General features: G+C 35.9%; 2 protein-coding genes across 4 annotated transcripts; both read right to left on the reverse strand.

The window, feature by feature from the left end:
• Positions 1 to 3,077: 3,077 nt before the first annotated feature.
• On the reverse strand, positions 3,078 to 8,980 carry LOC135730842 (BPTF-associated chromatin complex component 1). Its single transcript, XM_065248815.1, has 5 exons — positions 8,745 to 8,980; positions 8,404 to 8,498; positions 4,174 to 4,391; positions 3,963 to 4,067; positions 3,078 to 3,787 (listed from the first exon to the last, which is right to left on the reverse strand). The coding sequence occupies exons 1-5, from the start codon at positions 8,763 to 8,765 to the stop codon at positions 3,723 to 3,725; spliced, it is 504 nt and encodes a 167-aa protein (XP_065104887.1). The 5' UTR covers positions 8,766 to 8,980; the 3' UTR covers positions 3,078 to 3,722.
• Positions 8,981 to 9,435: 455 nt separating this feature from the next.
• On the reverse strand, positions 9,436 to 20,677 carry ache (acetylcholinesterase (Yt blood group)). Of its 3 annotated transcripts, XM_065248816.1 has the most exons (6): positions 20,445 to 20,677; positions 19,478 to 19,550; positions 16,075 to 17,541; positions 15,403 to 15,595; positions 15,107 to 15,285; positions 9,436 to 12,105 (listed from the first exon to the last, which is right to left on the reverse strand). In XM_065248816.1, the coding sequence occupies exons 3-6, from the start codon at positions 17,480 to 17,482 to the stop codon at positions 11,984 to 11,986; spliced, it is 1,902 nt and encodes a 633-aa protein (XP_065104888.1). In that variant the 5' UTR covers positions 17,483 to 17,541; positions 19,478 to 19,550; positions 20,445 to 20,677; the 3' UTR covers positions 9,436 to 11,983. The 3 variants fall into 3 exon arrangements, with proteins under 3 accessions (XP_065104888.1, XP_065104890.1, XP_065104889.1); XM_065248818.1 differs by lacking the exon at positions 19,478 to 19,550; XM_065248817.2 differs by lacking the exon at positions 20,445 to 20,677 and having other exon boundaries at positions 19,478 to 19,857.
• Between the last annotated feature and the right edge of the window lie 912 nt (positions 20,678 to 21,589).

Below are 21,589 nucleotides of genomic sequence, written 5' to 3' on the forward strand. Positions count from 1 at the left end.
TAGACAGAAGCAAATGCCTTCTGCAACTCTGCTGACGTGATCATTTAACTTAAAAAGACCTTAAATAGACTGGCCTTTATGAGATATTTCTTAGGGTGTATTTTAACTAAACTCGTTAAATAGGGTTTAGAACGTCATAGACCTCTCAAGAACATTTGGCTGTTGTATAACACAAATTTAGTCACACCTTAGTCTATTTTGCTATAGATAAACTTCTTCTTTTTTACTGTAAAGGTTTAAAAAAAAATTAAGTCAAAAATTTCTTTGTTTTGTTGAATTACAATGGTCAGAATTATGATTTGCTATCAAGTTTTGGTTTCTTCTGACATTAGAACTTAATCACACCACATAGGGTGTGGTGTACTTTGAGTATTTTTTGAATGGCTTCAGAATTTTTCTTTTGTGTTTCTTTTAATCCACCACAACAAATATTTAATAGTTTATTTAGTTTATAAGTCATCAGTTTTAAATAATAAAAGTGCATTTGAAAAAAAATACTTTGAAACAAAAAATTAATTGTGTTTTTTTAGTAAAAAATTTATATTGTTGTGGTTTTCCCTTTTTAATGTATGCCATATTTAAATGTTGTGCCATTGTTTTGGGTGTAAGGTTTTTTTCTCTAAAAATTGCAAGCAAAATATAAACAAAAATCCTTCTTTTATATACCTTTAAACAAACACCACAACAGCTCAATCAGTCACATCATGTTATCACTTCACCCATATTAATAACATCATAATACACATTAAAAGACTGATCTGGAAATGCCATGATTGCCCCTATTTTGTCAATTAACTTCCCACACTTCAATCTATCCTGCTATTCCCCAACCATTTAAATCGACTATGATCAGTAAATAAATGTTCCTAGAAATAGTCAAAACGAATCTTTTATTGATTTGTCCTTGCTAATATTGTTTTTTTTTTTTGCTTACCCACTTTTACAAATGATTTTGTAGGAGTGTACAAGCATTCCTTTTTATCCTCTTACTTGTTTTAAAATTTCAAAACATTTTCTTGGCAACAATTATTTTGAATCATTTAAAATAATAGTGTTATAATACTTTTATTTAGTGGGATAAAATTTTATTAGATATTTACTTTGTTTTATTTCAGCAATGAAGCAATCTTGCTTTACAATGTTAAAATTATTTTGGAAATTAAAGATGTAGTTATTTTTTTCTATTTATTGGTTGCTTTTTTTTCCTCACAGTAAACTATCCCCATAGTAATAAAACCTTTTGACAGGCACTAGTTTTCCCTCCTCATCTCTCTCTTTGTTATCCTCCATTTTGTCTTCATCCTTAACATCCATTTTAGGACAGTGTGTGCACAGTAACTCACTTATTAAGTCTCAAAGGGCATTAATAGACTGGCATGATGTGGGTGACCATAAGCTTCCTCATGATTATCTGTGCCAAAAGAAGTAAAGTAATGCTCCGTTATTCTTACTGTATTTTATTAGATTTTTCAAGTGATGTGTGCTCACATCTGTTTACATGGGTTCTCATCAAATTTTATTTAACTTTTACATTAAATACACAAGACATTTTATATTGCAATGCATTTAAAATTTAATAATTTTTTTTTCTTTCTAGTGAGGAACACTGGAGTGTCAGCATCTTTTAATTTAGCCCAGAGTTCCCTGTAGCAGCACATCATGGTTTGTAAGTTCTAAGGGCAAAATCCAAATTATGATGTGCTGTCACTGGGAGTCTGGGAATTACTCCATTAACATGACATCATTCTACACCTGCACTTTTGTGTTACTTCCTACAGTCATAAGAAATCTGAAAATATCATGGAATTTTAGAATTGTGATTTTTAGGTCGGCAAAAAACATAGAAATGAACGAAATCTAAAAACACAATACAATATAAAAATAATACTTACTATAGAATATAGTAATGCCATTTGTATTGGGCTAAAATTGCTCTTTGTGTAGTCTCAATTATTGTTAAAAATAATTATCAACATATTACAAATGTCAAAAAGGTATAAGACAATAAATGCAAGAGCTTTTTGTTTATAGCTATTAGTAAAATGCAGTCTGTAGTGTTTAGGATTTGGTCAAAACATCTTACAGTTGTGCATTTATTTCTGAAAAAGCAGGGGGTCTTTCTTAGTACCCATTATATTTTTATAAATGACCAGATTTACAAAAAAAGAACAGATAAATGTCCTGTATTTGTTAGACTGTATTGTAAGAGATTATCATTACTCGTTACATTTTTAATTGCTGTTTGATTAATTCATTACTGCTGTATACATTGTGTTTAATTTTTACTTTCTTCTTTCATGGACCATGATACTTTAGTGTGTTTGACAGTAGCAGCACATCAATATTGGCAGCTGCCCTACCCTAGGGTTGCCAGTAAGGTTTGTGCTGCTCCCGTCAGACAGACACACTCTACAACTCTATTATTCAGAGCAGTATGGGAACCACAGCTTTATTTTACCTTCACAACACATTAAAAAAAATTCAGTCATCTGTATGTGTGGCAAAAAAGTGGAAAAACATTAAAAATATGAGACAAAACCTTATTTGAGTGGTTAAGTTTAATTACACTACACAAAATGTCACTTACTTGTGCTTTAGGTTTGCCTTTTTAAATGAATAGTTCACCCCAAAAATAAATTTCTGTCATCATTTACTTACTCTCATGTTGTTACAAACCTGTATAAATTTCTTTGTTCTGATGAACAAGATATTTTGAGGAATGTTTGTAAGCAAACCGATCATGAATCCCATTACACAATAGGAAAAACGAATACTATGGAAGTAAATGGGGCTCATGAATGTTTTTTTTTTTTTCAGAACAAAGAAATGTATATAGGGTTGTAACAACACTTTGGGTGAACTATCACTTTAATGCTAAAGTATACAATCTTTACTCATCTTTAATTATAAAATGCCAATCCAGAAGTCTAATTTTACGGTGAATATGTGCATTCATTAGGCCATAATTATTGAGCCATGAGCAATAAGAACAAAGATATAGTCACCCGAGTTTCAGACTAAGAAAATTAAACCTTAAATATGTGTAATACTGCAACTTAGCAATTTTTTTATGTAGAAATATTGAAAGGTGACTTCTTTGTAAATTTTCCCTCCTCACACAAAAAAAACATTGCAAACATTGGAAAGTTGATGAGATAATGCTAAAAAAATAAATGACTCTGGCTAAGGCTACAACTATGCACGTAGAAGTTGAAACTTTGGAAAGGATCGATGTGATTAAAGCACTTCCTGTTAATAAAATTTTCACTATTGGAGATGGCATCTTTTGTGTGTAAAAATGCTATTAAATAATATACAAGACAATGACCTAAGGTATTATCAAAAGTACATGAAAAAAATATTTTGCCTTGGTGACCAATATTGCAATGCAAGCAATTTAGCTTTTCCCCAAAGCTATGTATATAAATTCTTCATCAATAATGGTTAAAAACAGGTACAATACTGCTCTAACAATTTACAAATTAACACATTTTAGACAAAGAGCACTTATGTAGCATGATTTATAAGATTTCAGAACTTCTAGTACAATAAGTGATCCCTTCCTTCACGATCACAAAAAAAAGTGTCTTCCTGAAGATAAAAAAACTCCACATTTCAGAACTCAACAGTTTCTTGGGTTGAAATGAACCCTCACTGAGGGGACAGGATTCAGTTTCATTTCATTTTTCAATTCATGATACACGGCTGTAAAATTTTGAATTTCAACGTGATAACAGAGGCAGGTCACTGGAATTCATGATGAGACTGGAGTCAAGATTTAGACTGTCTGCAAAGGAAAAAAACTATTATTTTCCCATTTCAGTTGGGAAGAAGACATAACAGATAATAGGAAAAACTATGTAATGAAAGTGTTGTTTAAGTTTATACATTTCAATGTATAAGTCACTTGGTTGGTTCAGAATGTGGAGGGAAGAAAAAAAAAAATGAGGAGCCAATCTTACCTTGATCGAAATTAAGCTTTTTAGACGTGGAGCCATCACCTAGCCCTTCTATATCTACCAGATCACTGTTTGCATCAGAGTCATTCAGTGCACTGAGGGTGACCTCTGAAATGTGTAAAATGAATATATTTTTCAAAAATAATGAAATTAGTTTGGAAGTTACTGCAGTAGTAGTCAAATGTAACATAAGTAAATCTTGTATCATACTCACCAGCTGTCTTTGATGACTTAATGCTAGATGGACGTGTGGTTGAACCCTGTAAACCCGCAGTCACCACAACCTGAGATGTTGGCACAGCAATGACTTTAGGTGGTGCAGGGGGAGCCATAGAAACAGGTACCTTTTTGGTACTCTTCTTTGGAAAATCAGTAGATAAAACTCCACTGTCTTCATAAATCTTCCTCTTGACTGTTGTTTTCATTTGTGCCCTTATGTTAAAAAATATCTAATTAATTCTTGACACAACAAAACAAAAAATATTTTCTGGTCTAGGGATGTAGAAAAACTAAATGCAAGATAAAAAATAAAGCCTGATTTCACAGTAGCCAGGATTACACCCTTGTAAATAAAGATACAAAAAATGCCTTTTTAAAAACATTGCTGGTGTGCATCTTGAGACAAAGAAATAACACTGACAAATTTTAAAGGGATAGTTCACCCAAAAATGAAAATTCTGTGATTATTTACTCACTCTCTTGTTGTTACAAACCCGTATTCATTTCTTTGTTCTGATAAACACAAAAGATGATATTTTGAGAAATGTTTTGGCTGGCGTTTTTCCATTGCATAGTCCCCCATGGTTTAATTTGGGTCAGCTTACTTTTGTGAGCTTTTCCACTGGGTGCAGTGCGTAGTACGCAATACTTTTTTTAGTTCCAAGCGACCCGAGCAGATACCAAAACATGCCCCAAAAACACTGTAGATCACTGATTGGTCTAAAAGAATCGTCACTACCAGAGTCATCGCTATAATGTAAAGATTAGCTTTACCTTAGTGCTAGCTTGCGCTGTCTCGAGCAAACGTGTTGTCATCTGTGCTCTGCTGTTCCCAAATTCCCTTTGAGCGATGAAAAACACCCACAGGTTGAGAATCAGGAACACAATAACAGTTTTTTTCCAGACTTTCAGTTTGTGGCGGCACATTCGTGACGTTCATGTCCGCATATATGTTTAAATGCAACTTAAATGAGGCTCAGCGGAGCGTGTCGACTGACGCCACGGGTGTTTGTACAGAAACTGTCATGTGAGACAGAGGTAGTGATAAACGCGATGTGCAAACATCTATTTGTGGTGGTCAATTTTAATTTTGTGGCAGACTGAGAAATAAATGAACGTATGGGAATGTACAACGACGCGCTCTCACTTGTACACTGTAAAAAAATCCGTAGAAATTACAATGTTATTGCAGCTGGGTTGCCGGTTATTTACCGTAGATTTACATTTATGTTATTTACTGGCAAGAGTTTGTTCAAAGTTAAATAAATTTTAAATATATACAAATCTTTATCTTTACAGAATAAAACTATACAATAACAGCCTCATGCAAAGCATTCTGGGAACCAGAAATCATCATCAACCTTTTTCTGTTTTTTGCTTCAGATTTTGTTTCCCAGAATGTTTTGCTTGATGCTGTTTTTTTATTTTTACTCTGTAAAGACAAAGACTTGTAAATGTTTAATGTTCATTTAACTTTGAACAAAATATTGCCAGTAAATAACATAAATTTAAATCTACAGTAAATTACCGGCAACCCAGCTGCAATTTCTACGGATTTTTTTTACAGTGTATGATGTCACAGCAATAGGCACTGCAAATATAACGAAACGCCAATAATCCATCCCACTCCGACGTGTTACTAAACTCGATGGAAAAGCTAGTGAGGTGAGGTGAGCTTACCCAAACCGTGGGGTACTATGCAATGGAAAAGCCCATTTGTAACCAAACCGTCCGTGGACCCTTTTCAATTCCACAGTAGGAAAAAAATACTATGGAAGCAAATAGGTCCACGAACGGTTTGGTTACAAACATTTCTCAAAATATTTCCTTTGTGTTCATCAGAACAAAGACATTTATAAGAGTTATTAACAACATGAGAGTGAGTAAATGATGACAGAATTTTCATTTTTGGGTGAACTATCCCTTTAAGATGTCACGCCAATTTTTTTTTCAGTTAAGACAGCTCAGACAATGATTTTATTGATTATTATTTGCTCTTGTTAGATCAGATTAATTTTAGGATGAGGATGATTTTAGGATACACTGGGGTGGTCTTTCGAACAGAGATTAGCTTAAGCCAGGACTAGACCTTAGTTTAATTAGAAAATATCAGTGGTGGACAGTAACGAAGTAAATGTAATTCTTTACTGTACTTAAGTAGTTTTTTCGCGTATCTGTACTTTACTCAAGTACTTTTATTTTGGGAGACTTTTACTTTTACTTTACTACATTTTAAAGTCAAATATCTTACTTTTTACTCCACTACATTTTAAAAAATCGGTCGTTCCTTTTTATTTATCAGTGGATAAAAAACGTAACTGGGCAAACTAAAACAAAAAAACTAAGATGCACACGTGATGCGTCAAACCACCAATCAGGGTACAGCATGCGCTTCGTTTTGAACCTGTTTTGGTTGCTGCGCTGTTTCACGTAAGCTACGCGAGTCACGCGAGTGCAGCAGCCAGCCAATGCATCGTTTGGAGAATGAAACTGCATTCAAAAACAACGGAGGAGTCACAACAACAATGGCCTTATTTACGCGAGTTTTTTTAAGTCCTTGAATAAAAGAACGAGTCCTTCGTGTCTTCTCTGCCTGCCTTGAAACTGTGCTATTTCGTTTAAAAAGAATACTCTTTCAAATCTAAGGAAACGCGTAAAGGTAAGATATTTTTATTTTGATTATATTTTTAAATGAGCAATCTTAACAGTAGCTTGCAGAAAACTGTTAATTGTGTTGCTAAAATATATACGAGGTTATCATGAATGAACTTTAAGCTATGCAGGCTGAAGCTATTTTTAGCCGTATAGTTAGCTGTATAAAGTTAGTTAGCTGTTTCACTTAAGTTCATTGTATTTGAAGCTCAGTGCTCTGTTATTTTGAAATGACAAAAAATTATCAACACTGTTGTAAAATATAAATGACATTTTGATTAGCCATGCAGTGTATGATGCTTAAACAGGCAGGTGGATTGGAGTGCTCCCTATTAACTGAGATTGTTATTTTCAAAAGTTTTGCTTCCAAAATATATAAATACATTTAATTATGTATTACAATATACAAATGACATGCTAAAGCACATGAAACGTTTCTGAAATTATATTCTGTAAGATTTGTTTTATTTGTCAAAGAAAGGGAGACTGATTTCTAGATAACGTTATGTATTCAATGTTTTGAATCTTTTCTTTTGCAAAGAAAGCATGGTACTGTAGCCAACATTAAAAGGTATGTTACTGTAACATCATCAAGGAAAGAAAACCTGGAGAGTGAGGAGGCTCCATCAACCTCCAGATAGTAAAAGAAAACTCATGTGAACCTGTGCTTAATTCAAGTTTTTATTACACTTAAACTGTTAAATTATTTAACAAATAAATCTTGAAATGAGACTTACTGCTCTCAAATCCTGTTATTTCATTTGGTGCTAAAGGAAATTTTTTGTTTTTAAGGTTTTAGACTTATGATAATTTTAATAGACATCAGTGTCTGATTTATTAATGTCCTTCTATTAATAGATTGGTAAGCCAAGAGAGTTATTTCACATAATTTGAGTTTTGTGACAAAAATGATACGGCCATAATAAATCACAGTACTTTTGTACTTAAGTACATTTTAAGGAAGATACTTTTGTACTTTTACTCAAGTAAAAATTTTAAGCAAGTACTTCTACTTTTAGTTGAGTAATATTTTACCCTGGGTATCTTTACTTTTACTCAAGTACATGATTTGTGTAATTCGTCCACCACTGGAAAATATACAAAACATGCCTTACTGAAACATTACTTTTGTGCATTTTGAGGCAAAACAAAGGGCATCAATGTATCTTAAGATATGTCAGTGCAAGTAGTTTTCAGTTTGGATAGCTCTTACATTTATTTTAGTCTAGGACTAGTCTAATCCCTGTCTGGGAAACCGCCCCACTGTGTTTCTTTACAGCTAAAGTTTGTGTCTATCAACTTCAGCAGGAAAACAGCATTTAAGAACGCCCACAAATGCCATTAAAAACAATACTTAAAAACATTTGAACTAAAGTTATATACAAAAGTAAAGTTGGCGTAATGACTTATTACCAAATTTGTTTCACAGACCAAAAGAGATTTAGGTGTAGATGGGAAATTAAAGAGAAAGCAGAATGGCTTATAAATGAGTAAATAATACAATTATATTAACATCATATTCAACACGACTCGGACAAGGTATAACAAAGGACATAAAAGCTGAATGTCTCACCCTGCTGGACTCATATCTGCTACTGGATGCAGTTGCATGGTTAGCTCTCCTAATTTTGTAAACGCAGCTCCAGCTGCAGAAAATATCTCACCAACCTAAAAATAAAAAAACAACTTTCAGTAAGCAAGATATAACTGTTGTAAGGTCAAAACTTTCCTTATACAGAATTGATAACTGGAAGTACTTATATCCTGCTAATGCTACTAGCATACTAGCCAGCAGCTATTGACAAGACATTAAATATTATCAACACCTGATACATTTAACATCAAACGTACACTAAACAAAGGACAGCATATGTGACAGATGAGTAACGTAGGTCTTTATAATGAAATTTTTACCTTAGTGGACGCTGAAGTCATAATTTTGATTTACACAGGACTGCGGTTGGAAATGCGGTTTAGCTAGCTGACTTTGGCATCAGTGACTAACCGAAAACACCGCGATACTTATTTGTAACAAAACTGTTTACATCACGAAACAATAACAAAAGCATTTTTAACTAAACGAACAACACAAATGCGCCATAAAGATGATACTGCCATACACAGACGCTTATTGGTCTGAATTTCAGCCGTCGGACAGGATTGGTTAACACCAGCGAGTTGCTCTAAACATTCAATACTGCGTTGAAAATGCGCAATTAATTTCTGCTGTTGCAATTCTGATAGATTTTTATTTTTCCTCATTCAAAACCATGTAAATATGAACTTATACTGCTACTAATCATTGTCACAGAGTAAACTCCTGCAGCTTTCGGTTTTATAGAGAAAAAATATTTTTTATAAATAACATCCAACAGTACATTGCTGCCTTTTTTAGCAACAACGTATGAATTAGAGAATTATATTGTAAATGCAGGACATTAAATCTGGGTACGATGCATTTGTTTTATACGTTTTTGTTTAAAGTTTACACCTAAAGTATACCTTATATGTGTACAACACGACCCTTATATTGGGGTATGCTGCCCTCTGGTGATGTTTTCGTACTTTGAGTTAAAAACCACACAGTCAAACGCATCTATTTGATTTTTAACTGTTTATTGATGTTGCATTGACAGCTTCTGATATGGTGCCCAGAGATGGCGCATATGACATTTAACATCATGCAGAAGATTTGCACGTTGCTGTCATTTTACATGTTTGGCACTAATTTGACAGCAATATCTGGACTAAATAATAAAAAAAATGAATAACAAGACCAACAATGATTGTTATTATAACATCTATGTAGAAGAACAGAATACGCTTGCTCAGGCAAGTGCAATGTTCTACATATTTTTGTGACACAACTGTATGGATTTGTAGGAGACACATGTTGAAATGTAATTAAAAGGCAGATATCCTTATTGGCAACATTTGACAAATAATTTGCCTTAAAATTACTTTTGGCAATGACTTGTTTAAAGCCATTTGAAAGTTGAAGAAACGCAGACAAACAAAAGTGATCACATATTAAAAATATATGTACGATAGCATATGGCACTCTATATTGCTTTGATGATCAATGTTGTCAAATCATGACCACTGTTTTTTAATCAATCAAGACAATTACATTACAGCATCAACGCATTCAAATAACTATATTCATTTACAAGTGTATTTTGTTATTGCTAACATCAATATATCTCTCTGGGCTATCATAATATTTGTATAGCTTTAAACTGTAACATTAACAATAGACATAAGCACTGATATTGTCAGAGAGGGTAACAGTCATTTTAAACCACAGAACACAGAGGAAAAGGAGGGGTCTGGGGCATGCACAAGTGGATTTCATGAAGTGAATAAGATATGTGGGCTTTTAACTTGACAAGAAGTGCAAAAGCAGCTGTCCTTCAGACCCAGAAACAAACGAACATAATGTTATTTTCTCGCATGCCATTATCTATAGCTAATATAGATTTTTTATTTTAAATGACATGTTTTAAGTAAACAACATTAGTCCAGTCATAATCAAAGGCTGAATGCTTAATGACAGCCTATAGTTTTGAGTGATCAAAGACCCGCTCAACACATTGTCTCATCACATCACAAACAAGAGACTTAGATCCCTTTCACTGTGTCACCAAACGGTTGATAAATAGTACTGCACAAATACACTGATATAGGTTTGGTAAAAACAGGCTGACAGGCATAACTAGACATTTACAAATTCAGCAGGTAAATAATAAACATGAAATGCAAACTGGGGCAGTGTATATGAGAACAGAGATACATTCACACTGTAAAATACAAAATAATGTTTGATCCAAATTCACAGGCAAAATGGAAAAATATGTATGCAGTTCCACAACTGTAATAAATACACACAAATAAAATATTTTCTTTGATGTAAGCACACTAAAAACACTTCACATGATTTTTGATACATATAAGCCAACTTATACTACTTCACATGATGCAAACATGCAAATAATTTAAATAAAAAAAAGATAAAAAATAAATATAGAACATGGAACAGGAGTGGCTTTTGTAACCCTGTATTTTTTGCCTTCACATCTTTCCTTTGCCTGTGTTTTCCGTTATCATCCTCCCACTGCATCAAAAGAGGGTGAAGGTGGGGCTGGGGGGATAGCTGACACAGCGGGCTGTCATTTCAAATGAGCACTAAGTAAATTACTCTCCCTCCATTATCGTAATGAGAATCCTTTCCCATCAAGAGAGGGAGACTGCAGAGGTAAAAAATGATACTGACCCCTTGGCACACAGACAACATTACTCATACTAATCATGCTCTCTTTTTCATTCTAGGATAAAACGCTTTAACATACAGTGCCCATATGAAGTCGGAACAAAGCAGAGGAGTGGTATTATACATATTAACACATATACTGACCTATGCAGTGGATATATGGTAAACATACTCTCTCTCACACACGCATACATACATACATAAACAAATAGTCATGCTGTGGGCACTAGAATGCATGCAATGAGTCAGTAAGTCAAGCCAGCATCCATGAAATTAATCAGCTTCTGATGTCTGCAAAAACTATAGGCTGTGTTGAGTTAGCCCACAGTCAGAAAGCAGAGACAGCAGACAAGTTCACATGACAAAGGACTACACGAAACGCTGAACGGATATGGTGGATGCAGAATGGAGATTAATGGACAGATAGACACACGGTGAAGCAGCCAAAATCGAAGCCTGTAAGAACGTAGGAAAAAACGAAGCTAAAAAAATGTGCAATCCTGAGGACCCGAGTAAATGAGAGGTTCCAGTGGAAAATATAGACGTAGACGCTCACTTTTCAGAGGTAATATCGCAAAAATAACATTTTTTCTGATATATTTGATGACCATAGCACTTAATCTGTCATAGCAGCTTGTGTGTGTGTATAAACGGTATATACATGTAATATAGTTGTGAGAAGAACAATAAACTACATAGAGAGGAAAATAAAACTATGCACAAAACAGGTAAGTGCAACATTCACAGATTCATTCTCATGCTTACTTAAAGATATTAACGAAAGAAAAGGTTTTGTGGAGCTGTGGCAACTATTGAGGAGAATTTTAAGGAATATGGTCATCAATCTTTGATCTGCGCTCTTAAACATTTATGTCAGAATAATCTAGAGATCTGTACAGCGCTCTTGCTTGCTGTAATGGTCGAACTGGCTCTTCCAGTGCATCATGTAAGAGCTCCAGCGCTGGAACTCCACTTTCCACTGTCGCTCAACATCATCAATGTTGTCTGGGTAAGAGCAGAAAAAACAACCAACATGAGATTGAATAAAAGGGCAAGAAAATGGAGGTAGAAAATATCAGGAAAGATATCAGAGGACAAACGTATGATTTAGAGAATGTTCAGTACAATGCGCTGCATAAGCTAAATAATCCATTAAACTACACAGTAGTACCAACGCTCTAAAAATCCCAGCTATTTAACAAAGCAATTTGTCATTTTCAATTATATGTCACTACAAGCAGGCTTGGACAATGCTCTTTGCTTTCAAATGTCAGAAATAAAGGTATAAAAGCTGTCACTAGGGCAGTACCCTTCCAAAAAGTACATTTTTGTACATAAAAGGTGCATATTAGAACCTAAATGATATATATCAGGACCATTTTGAAGGGTACTGTTGCAGTGACAGCTTTTGTACCTTCATTTCTGACAGTGAGTGCGTTTACATGCACAATCTTATGCCGATTATGCTTAATAAACTGATAACACGTGGGGTCATGTAAACGCGTAAAACGGTTTTCTTTAATCGGGGAAAGCTCATAAACGGCGTAAGCAAAAACAGATCGGCACAGGTAGTTTTTTGCTCATTACGCCGATTTCGCGTGGCATGTAAACACCTTAACCGGCTTTCTCACGGTTTTGTCCATGTGCGCATGTCTCCGTGTATGAAAGATAAACGTCACACGCGGAACTTAAGCGCAAAGAAACGCATAAAAGTCTCCGCTCGACAAAAGCAGTTGGCAGAGAAACTGTTAAAATAGAAGCTCATGTTACATTTACAGGTTCTGCACACACAAGAAGAGATACAACAGTAAAGCTTAAGACAGATATGCCGTTGACTTTTTGAACAACTATTGCGTACTATAGGTGGTGATGTCACTGCCTGCGAGAAAACTGATAAGTCTTAAAGTCCCATGTAAACGCAGTTGACTGCATAGCCGGCTTACTGATTTGCATGTAAACGCATGAAAACGGTTTTCTGTAATAAGCAGATTTTTGATAGTTATCCGCTTATTCTGTGCATGTAAACGTACTCAGTGATGTTTACCAAAACACTATATATGGATTCAGAGCACAAAAGACACATTTGCATAGACAAGGCATTTCCATGAGAAGTAAAATGGATTGTTTAAGATTATGGCCAGTATTTCATGTTCACCTTTTTCCAACACACATTTTGTTATTGAGAAATCTGACTTCATTTAATTCCAACTTAAAGTGTACAGGCATACAAACAGAACTTAAAGGGATAGTTGACTTTAAAATGAAAATTCTGTTATCATTTACTCATCCTCATGTTGTTCTAAACCTGTATGAATTTCTTTTTTCTGATGAACACAAAAGAAGATATTTTGAGAAATTATAGTAAACAGGGCCTGAAGTTAACTTTTTTGACCACCAGCCACTGTGGCAGGTGGATTTAGAAATCCACCTGCCACAGAGACTTTTTACCAGCCAGTTTTTTTTTGCCTTTATTGTATGAATTAAATATATATATATATATATATATATATATATATATATATATATATATATATATATATATATATATATATATATATATATATAGAGCTACAAAAGTGAATTTCTCTTTGTCTTAGGTTGTTTGATTAACATTAATGACACAGACTTAAGTTGGTTAATTGAGGTTACTGTCTCTTTAAACCAGCACATACTGGTTTTTGACTCTCTATACATACACTTAAGACATAAAGAAATGTTTTATTAGAAAAAGAATACTGTTGAAATCATTTTGTTTATATGTGCCCTGTCAAGAGCAGAAAGATTTTATGTACGCTTGCTTTTAGGAACGCGTCTCTCCGATGTGCCCTATTGAGTGCCCTAAAACCTGCACACGCATACAGAGACGGAGGGGGCACAATCTGCACACATAAACGTTGCACATACGTTGTTTTTCATTACTATATTCGCAAAATGTATGTTAATGTACTACAGTATAAGGCATAGTAGCGCAACTCTCTCTAAAGTTTACACATCAAGAGTTCTGATCAGTCACAGCAGCACTACACATCTGTGCAACTGTGATTATACTGTAGCCTATGTCAGCATTACATTCTCATCCCATCTCACCAACAGTTTAATACTTGCTCGCACATCCAAACTTAGTCAGAGAAATGCCTCATCTTCTTTCCAATCGCATGAACGTTGCGAAACAGCAGTCGCATCCTCTCAATGAATCACTCAATTTGCATCGGTGATATGCGCAGGTTGATAAGAAATGAGCGGGTGCCGGTTACGAGTCATTAAAAAATATTTTAATGATATTCGGGCCGCGGTCAGTCGGTCGAGTTTAAAAACTATTTTGAACAATTGTGGGCACGTTAGTTGAAAATGTCGGTCGGGAGTGGGTTGTTTATACAATGACCCGCGCATCACTGATTCGCATTGGCTACCCGCCAATGTGGCTGGTAGATTGACAGTGTTACCCGCCAATTGCAAAATCCACCCGCATTTGGCGCGTGGTCGGGTGTTAATTTCATGCCCTGATAGTAAACACACAGCAGATAGTGACCATTGACTTCCATAGTAATAAAAAATATTTTGGAAGTATTGTGATAAATGATGAAGAAAATAAATTGATAAATGATGGTAAGTACACAGTTGACGGTACCCATTAAATTCCATCATATTTTTTATTCCTACTATAGAAGTCAATGGTCACTATCTGCTGTGTGTTTACCATCATTTCTCAAAATATCTTCTTTTGTGTTCATCAGAAAAAAGAAATTCATACAGGTTTAAAACAACATGGGGATGAGTAAATGATAACAGAATTTTAATTTTAAGGTGAACTATTCCTTTAACATGATGTTTTGTATGAAAGCGTCCCTCTCATAAACAGCAGTAAATTTTAATGATCCATCTATAAAACAAGTCTGCAGTTCCTTACTTTCAAACTACAAGCCTGTGTAATTCCTGTGTAACAATAACACAAAAGTTCTAATTAAATAAAAACACAAGTCTATACTGTCAAAGATGGGTTAATTACCTGTGATGTTAAGCAGTCTGGGCAGAAATCGAGTCCACAGAGCACAAGCCTGTGTTCTTAGTCCCTTGTACACCTTCATTGGCTCTGTGTTCAAACTTACATACTTTTGCTCAGTAACTGTAAACTGTGGCCATCTCCTTCGACTGTCTATGGTGCCATCAGTGTTCATGTTAGGATTACTTCATGAAGAGGACAGAAAAAGAGAGGACAAGGAAATTACACCCTCCAGAACTAATAGATAAATCCAACAATTTTCTAAGAAAACTATGATGAGCAAACCTCTAAATATCTCTTACCCAGTGCGCGCAAAATTGGCCCAGTATTTCATCATACGTCGACTGAGTTTCTCTTCTTCCGCTGTGTAATTTAGACTTTTATTTAAAGGCAGGCCAAACACAAACTCGATCTCGTAACCATGCATTACTCCCATCCACTCGGGCCAGGCCAGGTTTGAGGCTCGATGGTCAAACAAGTAAAGGTAGACAGAACCTAAAGACAAGAAGGTGGCATATAGAAAAATAATCAGTTTGTAATTTTGTTTTACTGCCTTTTGTTAATTACATTGGCCCTTGACTTAAAATTGTTACCAATATTTGTGGATGCATACAATTGTATATATTATTTGTTGCAGATTCACATTAAAGCGGTTTGTTTTATTTAATTTAATTTCTTCATTTGTTTTCAGTCTCATACCACACACACAACTAAAATTAATATTCTAAAATTTAATTACAACAAATTGATGTGCTTTGTTTTGTGGTTTGTGGTGATGCACAGCCGCTGTGCCACAAGCATATGGCTGTGGCCTTAATGGAGAAATGTTTTCCCATCTTGCTTCAATAATCATCCAAATGTTTAACCGTTATGATAACATGACAACTTTTTAGTTAACTAGTAATAATTTTACACAGGCTAGTAATAATAACATAAGTGCACTGCTCTCATTCTTTACCAAGTATTGGCCTTACCATGAGAGTTGCCACTGTTATAGCCTGTTGATCCAGAGTTTCCCCAGCCCGGGGTCCCTGGGACTGCTCCTGGCTGGATATGGAGAGCTGTGTGCTGGGCATATGCCTTTGCAAAGTTCAGTAAAGGACAGATAACATTTTGATCTCCTACAATATCATCCATGGCATCTCGATTCTTTACAGGGTTATTCTCATCCATCCAGTCTGTATACTGAAGTATAACCGCTTCCAAGCCGATTTCATTAGCATGAGGGACGCCCATCTTCACACCTTCAAGGAAGTCTTCTCGTGATATCAAACTCTCGTTGTCTTTACTGAATCCTGGTGAGCCATAAATTAAGAAATAAGATCCTTCATCCTGATTTACACCCAACAGGATCTGAGTGTTTTTGAAGTTTCCTGAGTTGATCATGGCCTCCGGGGTGTCAGGGAGGAACACACCGTCTACGACAGGTACAAAGGAATAGCGGAAAAGGCTGCTGTATGGGAGCACTTGCCACTCCTGATCAATTAGTTCTTGAGGATTTTTGTTTCTCAGGCAGTCAATTAGCTCAGTGTCATTACCCTCACTGCACCCAACCAGCTTGCCCAGCAAGGTGGTCCTTCGACGGGCCTCATCAAAGCTAACAGTAGCCCAGGGGGTGTTAGGAACACCGCTCTGCAATATGGCACGTGTAAAGTATGGGCGACTGTCTGGTGACAGAACATGCAAGCCTACTGAGGCTCCTCCGGCACTTTCTCCAAAAATGGTCACCTGTTTGGGGTTACCTCCAAAAAAGTGAATGTTATCTTGTACCCACTTGAGGGCCATTCTCTGGTCAAGAAGACCAATGTTTCCCGGTGCTTCTGATGAGCCATTAAGTGCAAGAAATCCCAAAGGGCCAACACGATAGTTCATAGAGACAACCACTACCTTTTCAGTGTAAGCCAAGTACCGGCCATCATAAACGTCAAGAGAGGAGGAACCACTAGAGAAGCCACCACCATATATCCAGACCATCACTGTGAGATTTTGTGGCCTAGGGGATGGAGGCACCCACACATTGATATAAAGGCAGTCCTCACTCATGTCTCTGTTGGGGTTCCACATCTCAGTGCCTGGAAAGCCTGGGTAAGAGGTGTCTACGTACTGATAGCAGGCATTAGGGTAGTTTGTTGCCTCAATCACACCATTCCATGGCTTTTTCGGCTCTGCTTGCTTAAAGCGCCTCTTCCCTACAGGAGGTTCGGCATACGGGATCCCCAAGAAAGCAACCACATGATTCCGGTCTGGAACAGGTATGCGCAAGCCTTGCACACGGCCCAACCTTGTTGTTACTATGAGGTCAGATTCACTTTGTGCTAGGCAGCATTTTAAAAGGAACACGAGAAGCACAGAGGGCAGAAGGAAAAGGTCTGAAGTCTTCATGATGCCTTATTTGCTTAAAAAAATTTTGCAATCTCACTGTGATCAAAGCTCAGTTTTATCTGTGAATAAAAAACAAAAATGAGTTAAGATGATAATCGAAGTCCAAGAAAGGCTACAAATAAAGGGTATAGAGAAAAAGGAACCAGGTTAAATAAGAGTTGTAAAACCCTACAATGTTATTCACTTAGTTATAAATTGTCAAATTTTCAACTTTGATCCTGTTTATTGAACATCTATTATCATCTTCATTTATATTAAATGTATCAAAACAGAAAGAACTTGTTCACACAATGCATTTTTGCTTTGAACGAGGTGTGTGAGCACAAGACAGATAGACCGTTGACAGGGATTTATAGGTTTAAAGTGACAAGCTAAAAGGGATTAATGTGAACAGATATTATTCAACATTAATAACCTTGGCCTAATGGGCTGTGATAGTAGATTACACTTACTTCAAGGACCCACAAATGCTTTTGACGTGAATGTTTATATTTCACATGTTGCCCGGTTGCCATGATGGCTGGATTAGTTCTGGGGGCACAGTCAGGGAGCACATGCATTTGACTGCAGCTGTGTGTCTGTTTAAATGAGGCTATTTCTGTTCCCCTTGCCTCCTTCGCTCATGTGGGGTTCTATTTTTGAGGGTGTCACTTCTCTCCATTTGTCCATCTACCTCGCTTTCCATTCAACCCTTTCTTTGAAATATATATATTCTACACAAAGCTTTAAGTAAGTGTACCCAAGTATATTACAGTATAAGGGTCATTGGATCAAAACTATATATTATCATTTAAAATTATCCATTTGGCAGACATTTTTAACCAAAGTAACTTACGTGTATGTTTTACAATTGCATTATACATGTGTTCCTTGGGGATCGAACTAATAACATTTGCATTGCTAAAGCAATGCTAAAGGAGCACATAATAATCAAAATGAGTTGCATTAAATTGCTCTGCTTATTACACAATCTTTTGATTGTTTCACAAACAAGTAAGGTAATATTGGAATCAATAGTAAAAATAGGCTTGGTGGACTGCAATGCAATTGATCAGTCACGCAGCCTATCAATAGATTTATTATTATCTTCAAAGACAGCTGCTTTCCGGAAATGGGGGGCAAGGGCAGCTGCAAGCACTGGGGAAAAGCAGAGGGGGAGAGACTGTCTGAACTCAAATTAGATCCTGGAATCCATGGGTGAAGTTCACTGAGGGGTTTGCCTTTCAGCCTGGGATAACACATCGTTGTGCACACCATCATTTTATTATTCAATCACATCTCTTTCTGTCTTCCAGAAATGCTTTTGTGTGAGACAGGATCGGCCCTTGTCATAGCTTTATCACAGTAACGAGAACGCATTACGCTTATCTAGTCTTTCTCTGCATTTGTCAGAATCATTGCCAGCAATCTGTCTCTTTTTGAACTCTGTTGCCATGGAAATTATGAGCCTGCACTACCCATCCTCTCTCATTTCTCTTACACTCTGTCGGCAGCCTTGTAGTGCCCTGACTACAATCACTTTTCCCCTCTCAAACAATCTATATTAAAGCAAGCAACTTTAAAATGATCTAATATAGGTACGCGCTACGTCGCGTGGAGTAAACATGTTTACGTAGACGCTTAATGAGGGAAATGTCAAGGGAAGCGGGCTGTTGTCTGGATACGTTCAAAACAAAAATGACACTTTCAATTTAGTGTGCCTATCATGTGATATTTCAAAACTGTCTATTTGATGAGTGGCACAGAGGAATTTTCCGTTTCGTGGTCCGTCCGTCTAATATTTCACGAGCGCGCTCAGTAGCTAACGCGTGCCAACATATACACTTGGGCTCGCGCTGTCCTGTAGCCAACTGTAGAGACGCTATTATTATCCCGATTACAACCACTTTATTTTAATCCAACAGTCCCCCAGACGACGAAGTAGTAATTAATCTAAAACAAAATTTTAGCATTACACGTCACAATTAATTAAAACAGTGCGACTAAGAAACTTACCTGCAGAGTTTCCGAAAGCTGTCTACAGGTTTATCATACAGTAAATGCACCCACACGATGTCTCTCGCAGCAACTGTGTGATTAAGCAATTAAAATACAGTAAACAAATAAAACCACGAACCCTTTAAACAGGACACGAAAGCAATGAAAAATGCGAAAACGTTTAACTTCATAATACAGATTTAATTATCAAAGCAGGACTCCATGGAAACGCGTGTCTGGACGAAGTTTAAATTTGGTGGCCGAAAACCAAAGGAGAATGGAAGGTTACAAGACAGGTGCTGAAGGTAAACAAGACACAATTTTAGGGAACCAGGGCCTTCGAGTGCGCGTGCGTGGATGGACGCTCACGCGCACCAATTCTTTCTTCAGCACGTCTAATTACATCAATTTTTCCAAGCCACATAATCGCACTGTTACTGTAAATGCACGCATATCCATTAGGCACACTGTTCGTTATTACTTGTTTGTTTTATAAAGATATGACAGCAAATTAATCTAGTGATAAATATTGCATTGCATTTATACAACATAACAATATCAAACCAGATGTGTTGGCGTGCAAAATGATAAGAAATCGCATTAATCAACACAGAGAATTAGTCTTGACATTATAATAGATATAATTTATTAAATTAAGTACATGTCTGAAATCATTTAGTGTAATGATAATAATAGAAAATAACCGCAGACTAATAATAAGAAATACATATTTCTAGTATTTATACATAAAAATAACTACAAAATGATACTTGCATATAAACAGTTTAGCAAAGAGATCTCTTATATTTACATATGTATATTGTATATTGGTAAAATTCGGTCCAAAACTAAAACACGATACGTACAAAACCCATATTAACACACTATAAACTCTTCGTCTATGTTTTAATATTGCTTATACTGTGTTGCCAGTACGGTATTATTAAAATCCAAGTGATTCAAAACCGAAGCCAGTGAGACGTACCTGACAAATCCTGTTCATAAACCGGCTTCGCGTCAGCCTCCTCTCTCTGTCTTTGAACGGAGAAAGACAGAATTTCTGCCGTGCCACGGGGAAATAAACACAGCAACGTATTGTTGATATATGCAGGACTGAATTGTAGGCTCTCCCGTCTAATCTGATCTAGCCCCTCACGGAAATGGGCAAAGACAAATCTGCGTTGCGAGCCGCGCTGCACTGCTGTATCGATAGGGGGAGACTCCTTGTAATAAGCATAATCAGCTAAAAAACAAACTATAGAGCTCTCGCGAGATTTACCGCCACTGCTGTTCCCTCTCTGAGCCTTCCAGTCCTAAACTGCTTAGAGTGCGTTTTGTCATGCCGTTTAAGCGCTATTGGCAGACTCACTGTATTTATGGGTTTATACCATCGTGCAAATAAACTCTACACACTGTGCAAAAAAGAACAAATGTGTTTTCTATAGTGAGTATAAAGATGTTTTCCTAAACGTCACCAAATCTGTTTGGTTAATAGATATTAGACATACAGTAAAAGCCTGTAAAATCTCTGTTTTCAGCAAATATATGTTTAACTCTCAAAAATATATATAAGATGTATATTTTCTAGGCTATATTACAATTTGTTTTGGTTGACAAGCGTTGTGCTTGAAATTGTACAAGTGTTCATAAATGACTAAAAGAAGTTCTGGGGATATTTCATTATAGGCCTACCATTAAAAGCTTATTTGATCTTTTTTTAAATCACAACACCAAAATATATAAATGATCTTATGTATCTTAAACAGCTTTATACTTTTCCCAGGAACATTGTGAAACAGATGAGACTGTAAGGGATAATGTATAGGCAGCAGGTTGTTATCACATAAATAAGCCCTGACAGTGTGATTAGGACCCGCCGTGAAGCGGAGGGTCTTGTATCGCACTCAGGGGCGTCAGTTTGTGTTGAAAAGTGGTGGGGACAAAAGATTCGATGAAAAAGCAATACAGCAGGATGGGAAAAATATTGAATAATTGTGCATCGAAAAATGGGCATAGCCTAGGCCACACTGCAAAAAATAACTTAGTTAATAACTTAGTTTTTAGACCAAAAATATAAAATTTAAGTGATTTTATTCAAAAAACAAGCAAAATAATCTGCCAATGGAGTAA

This window comes from Paramisgurnus dabryanus, chromosome 2 (assembly GCF_030506205.2).
Source record: "Paramisgurnus dabryanus chromosome 2, PD_genome_1.1, whole genome shotgun sequence".
Taxonomy (NCBI): Eukaryota; Metazoa; Chordata; class Actinopteri; order Cypriniformes; family Cobitidae; genus Paramisgurnus; species Paramisgurnus dabryanus.

Excerpts from the sequence above, each read along its gene's own strand:
- LOC135730842 (XM_065248815.1), bottom strand. The coding sequence starts at position 8,765 with ATGACTTCAGCGTCCACTAAG. Across the intron at positions 8,499-8,744 it reads TGACTTCAGCGTCCACTAAG|GTTGGTGAGATATTTTCTGC; the intron begins GTAAAAATTTCA and ends TTTTATTTTTAG. Across the intron at positions 4,392-8,403 it reads GCAGATATGAGTCCAGCAGG|GGCACAAATGAAAACAACAG; the intron begins GTGAGACATTCA and ends TTTTAACATAAG.
- ache (XM_065248818.1), bottom strand. The coding sequence starts at position 17,482 with ATGAAGACTTCAGACCTTTTCCTTCTGCCCTCTGTGCTTCTCGTGTTC. Across the intron at positions 15,286-15,402 it reads GCCAATTTTGCGCGCACTGG|TAATCCTAACATGAACACTG; the intron begins GTAAGAGATATT and ends CTCTTCATGAAG. Across the intron at positions 12,106-15,106 it reads CAGACTGCTTAACATCACAG|ACAACATTGATGATGTTGAG; the intron begins GTAATTAACCCA and ends GCTCTTACCCAG.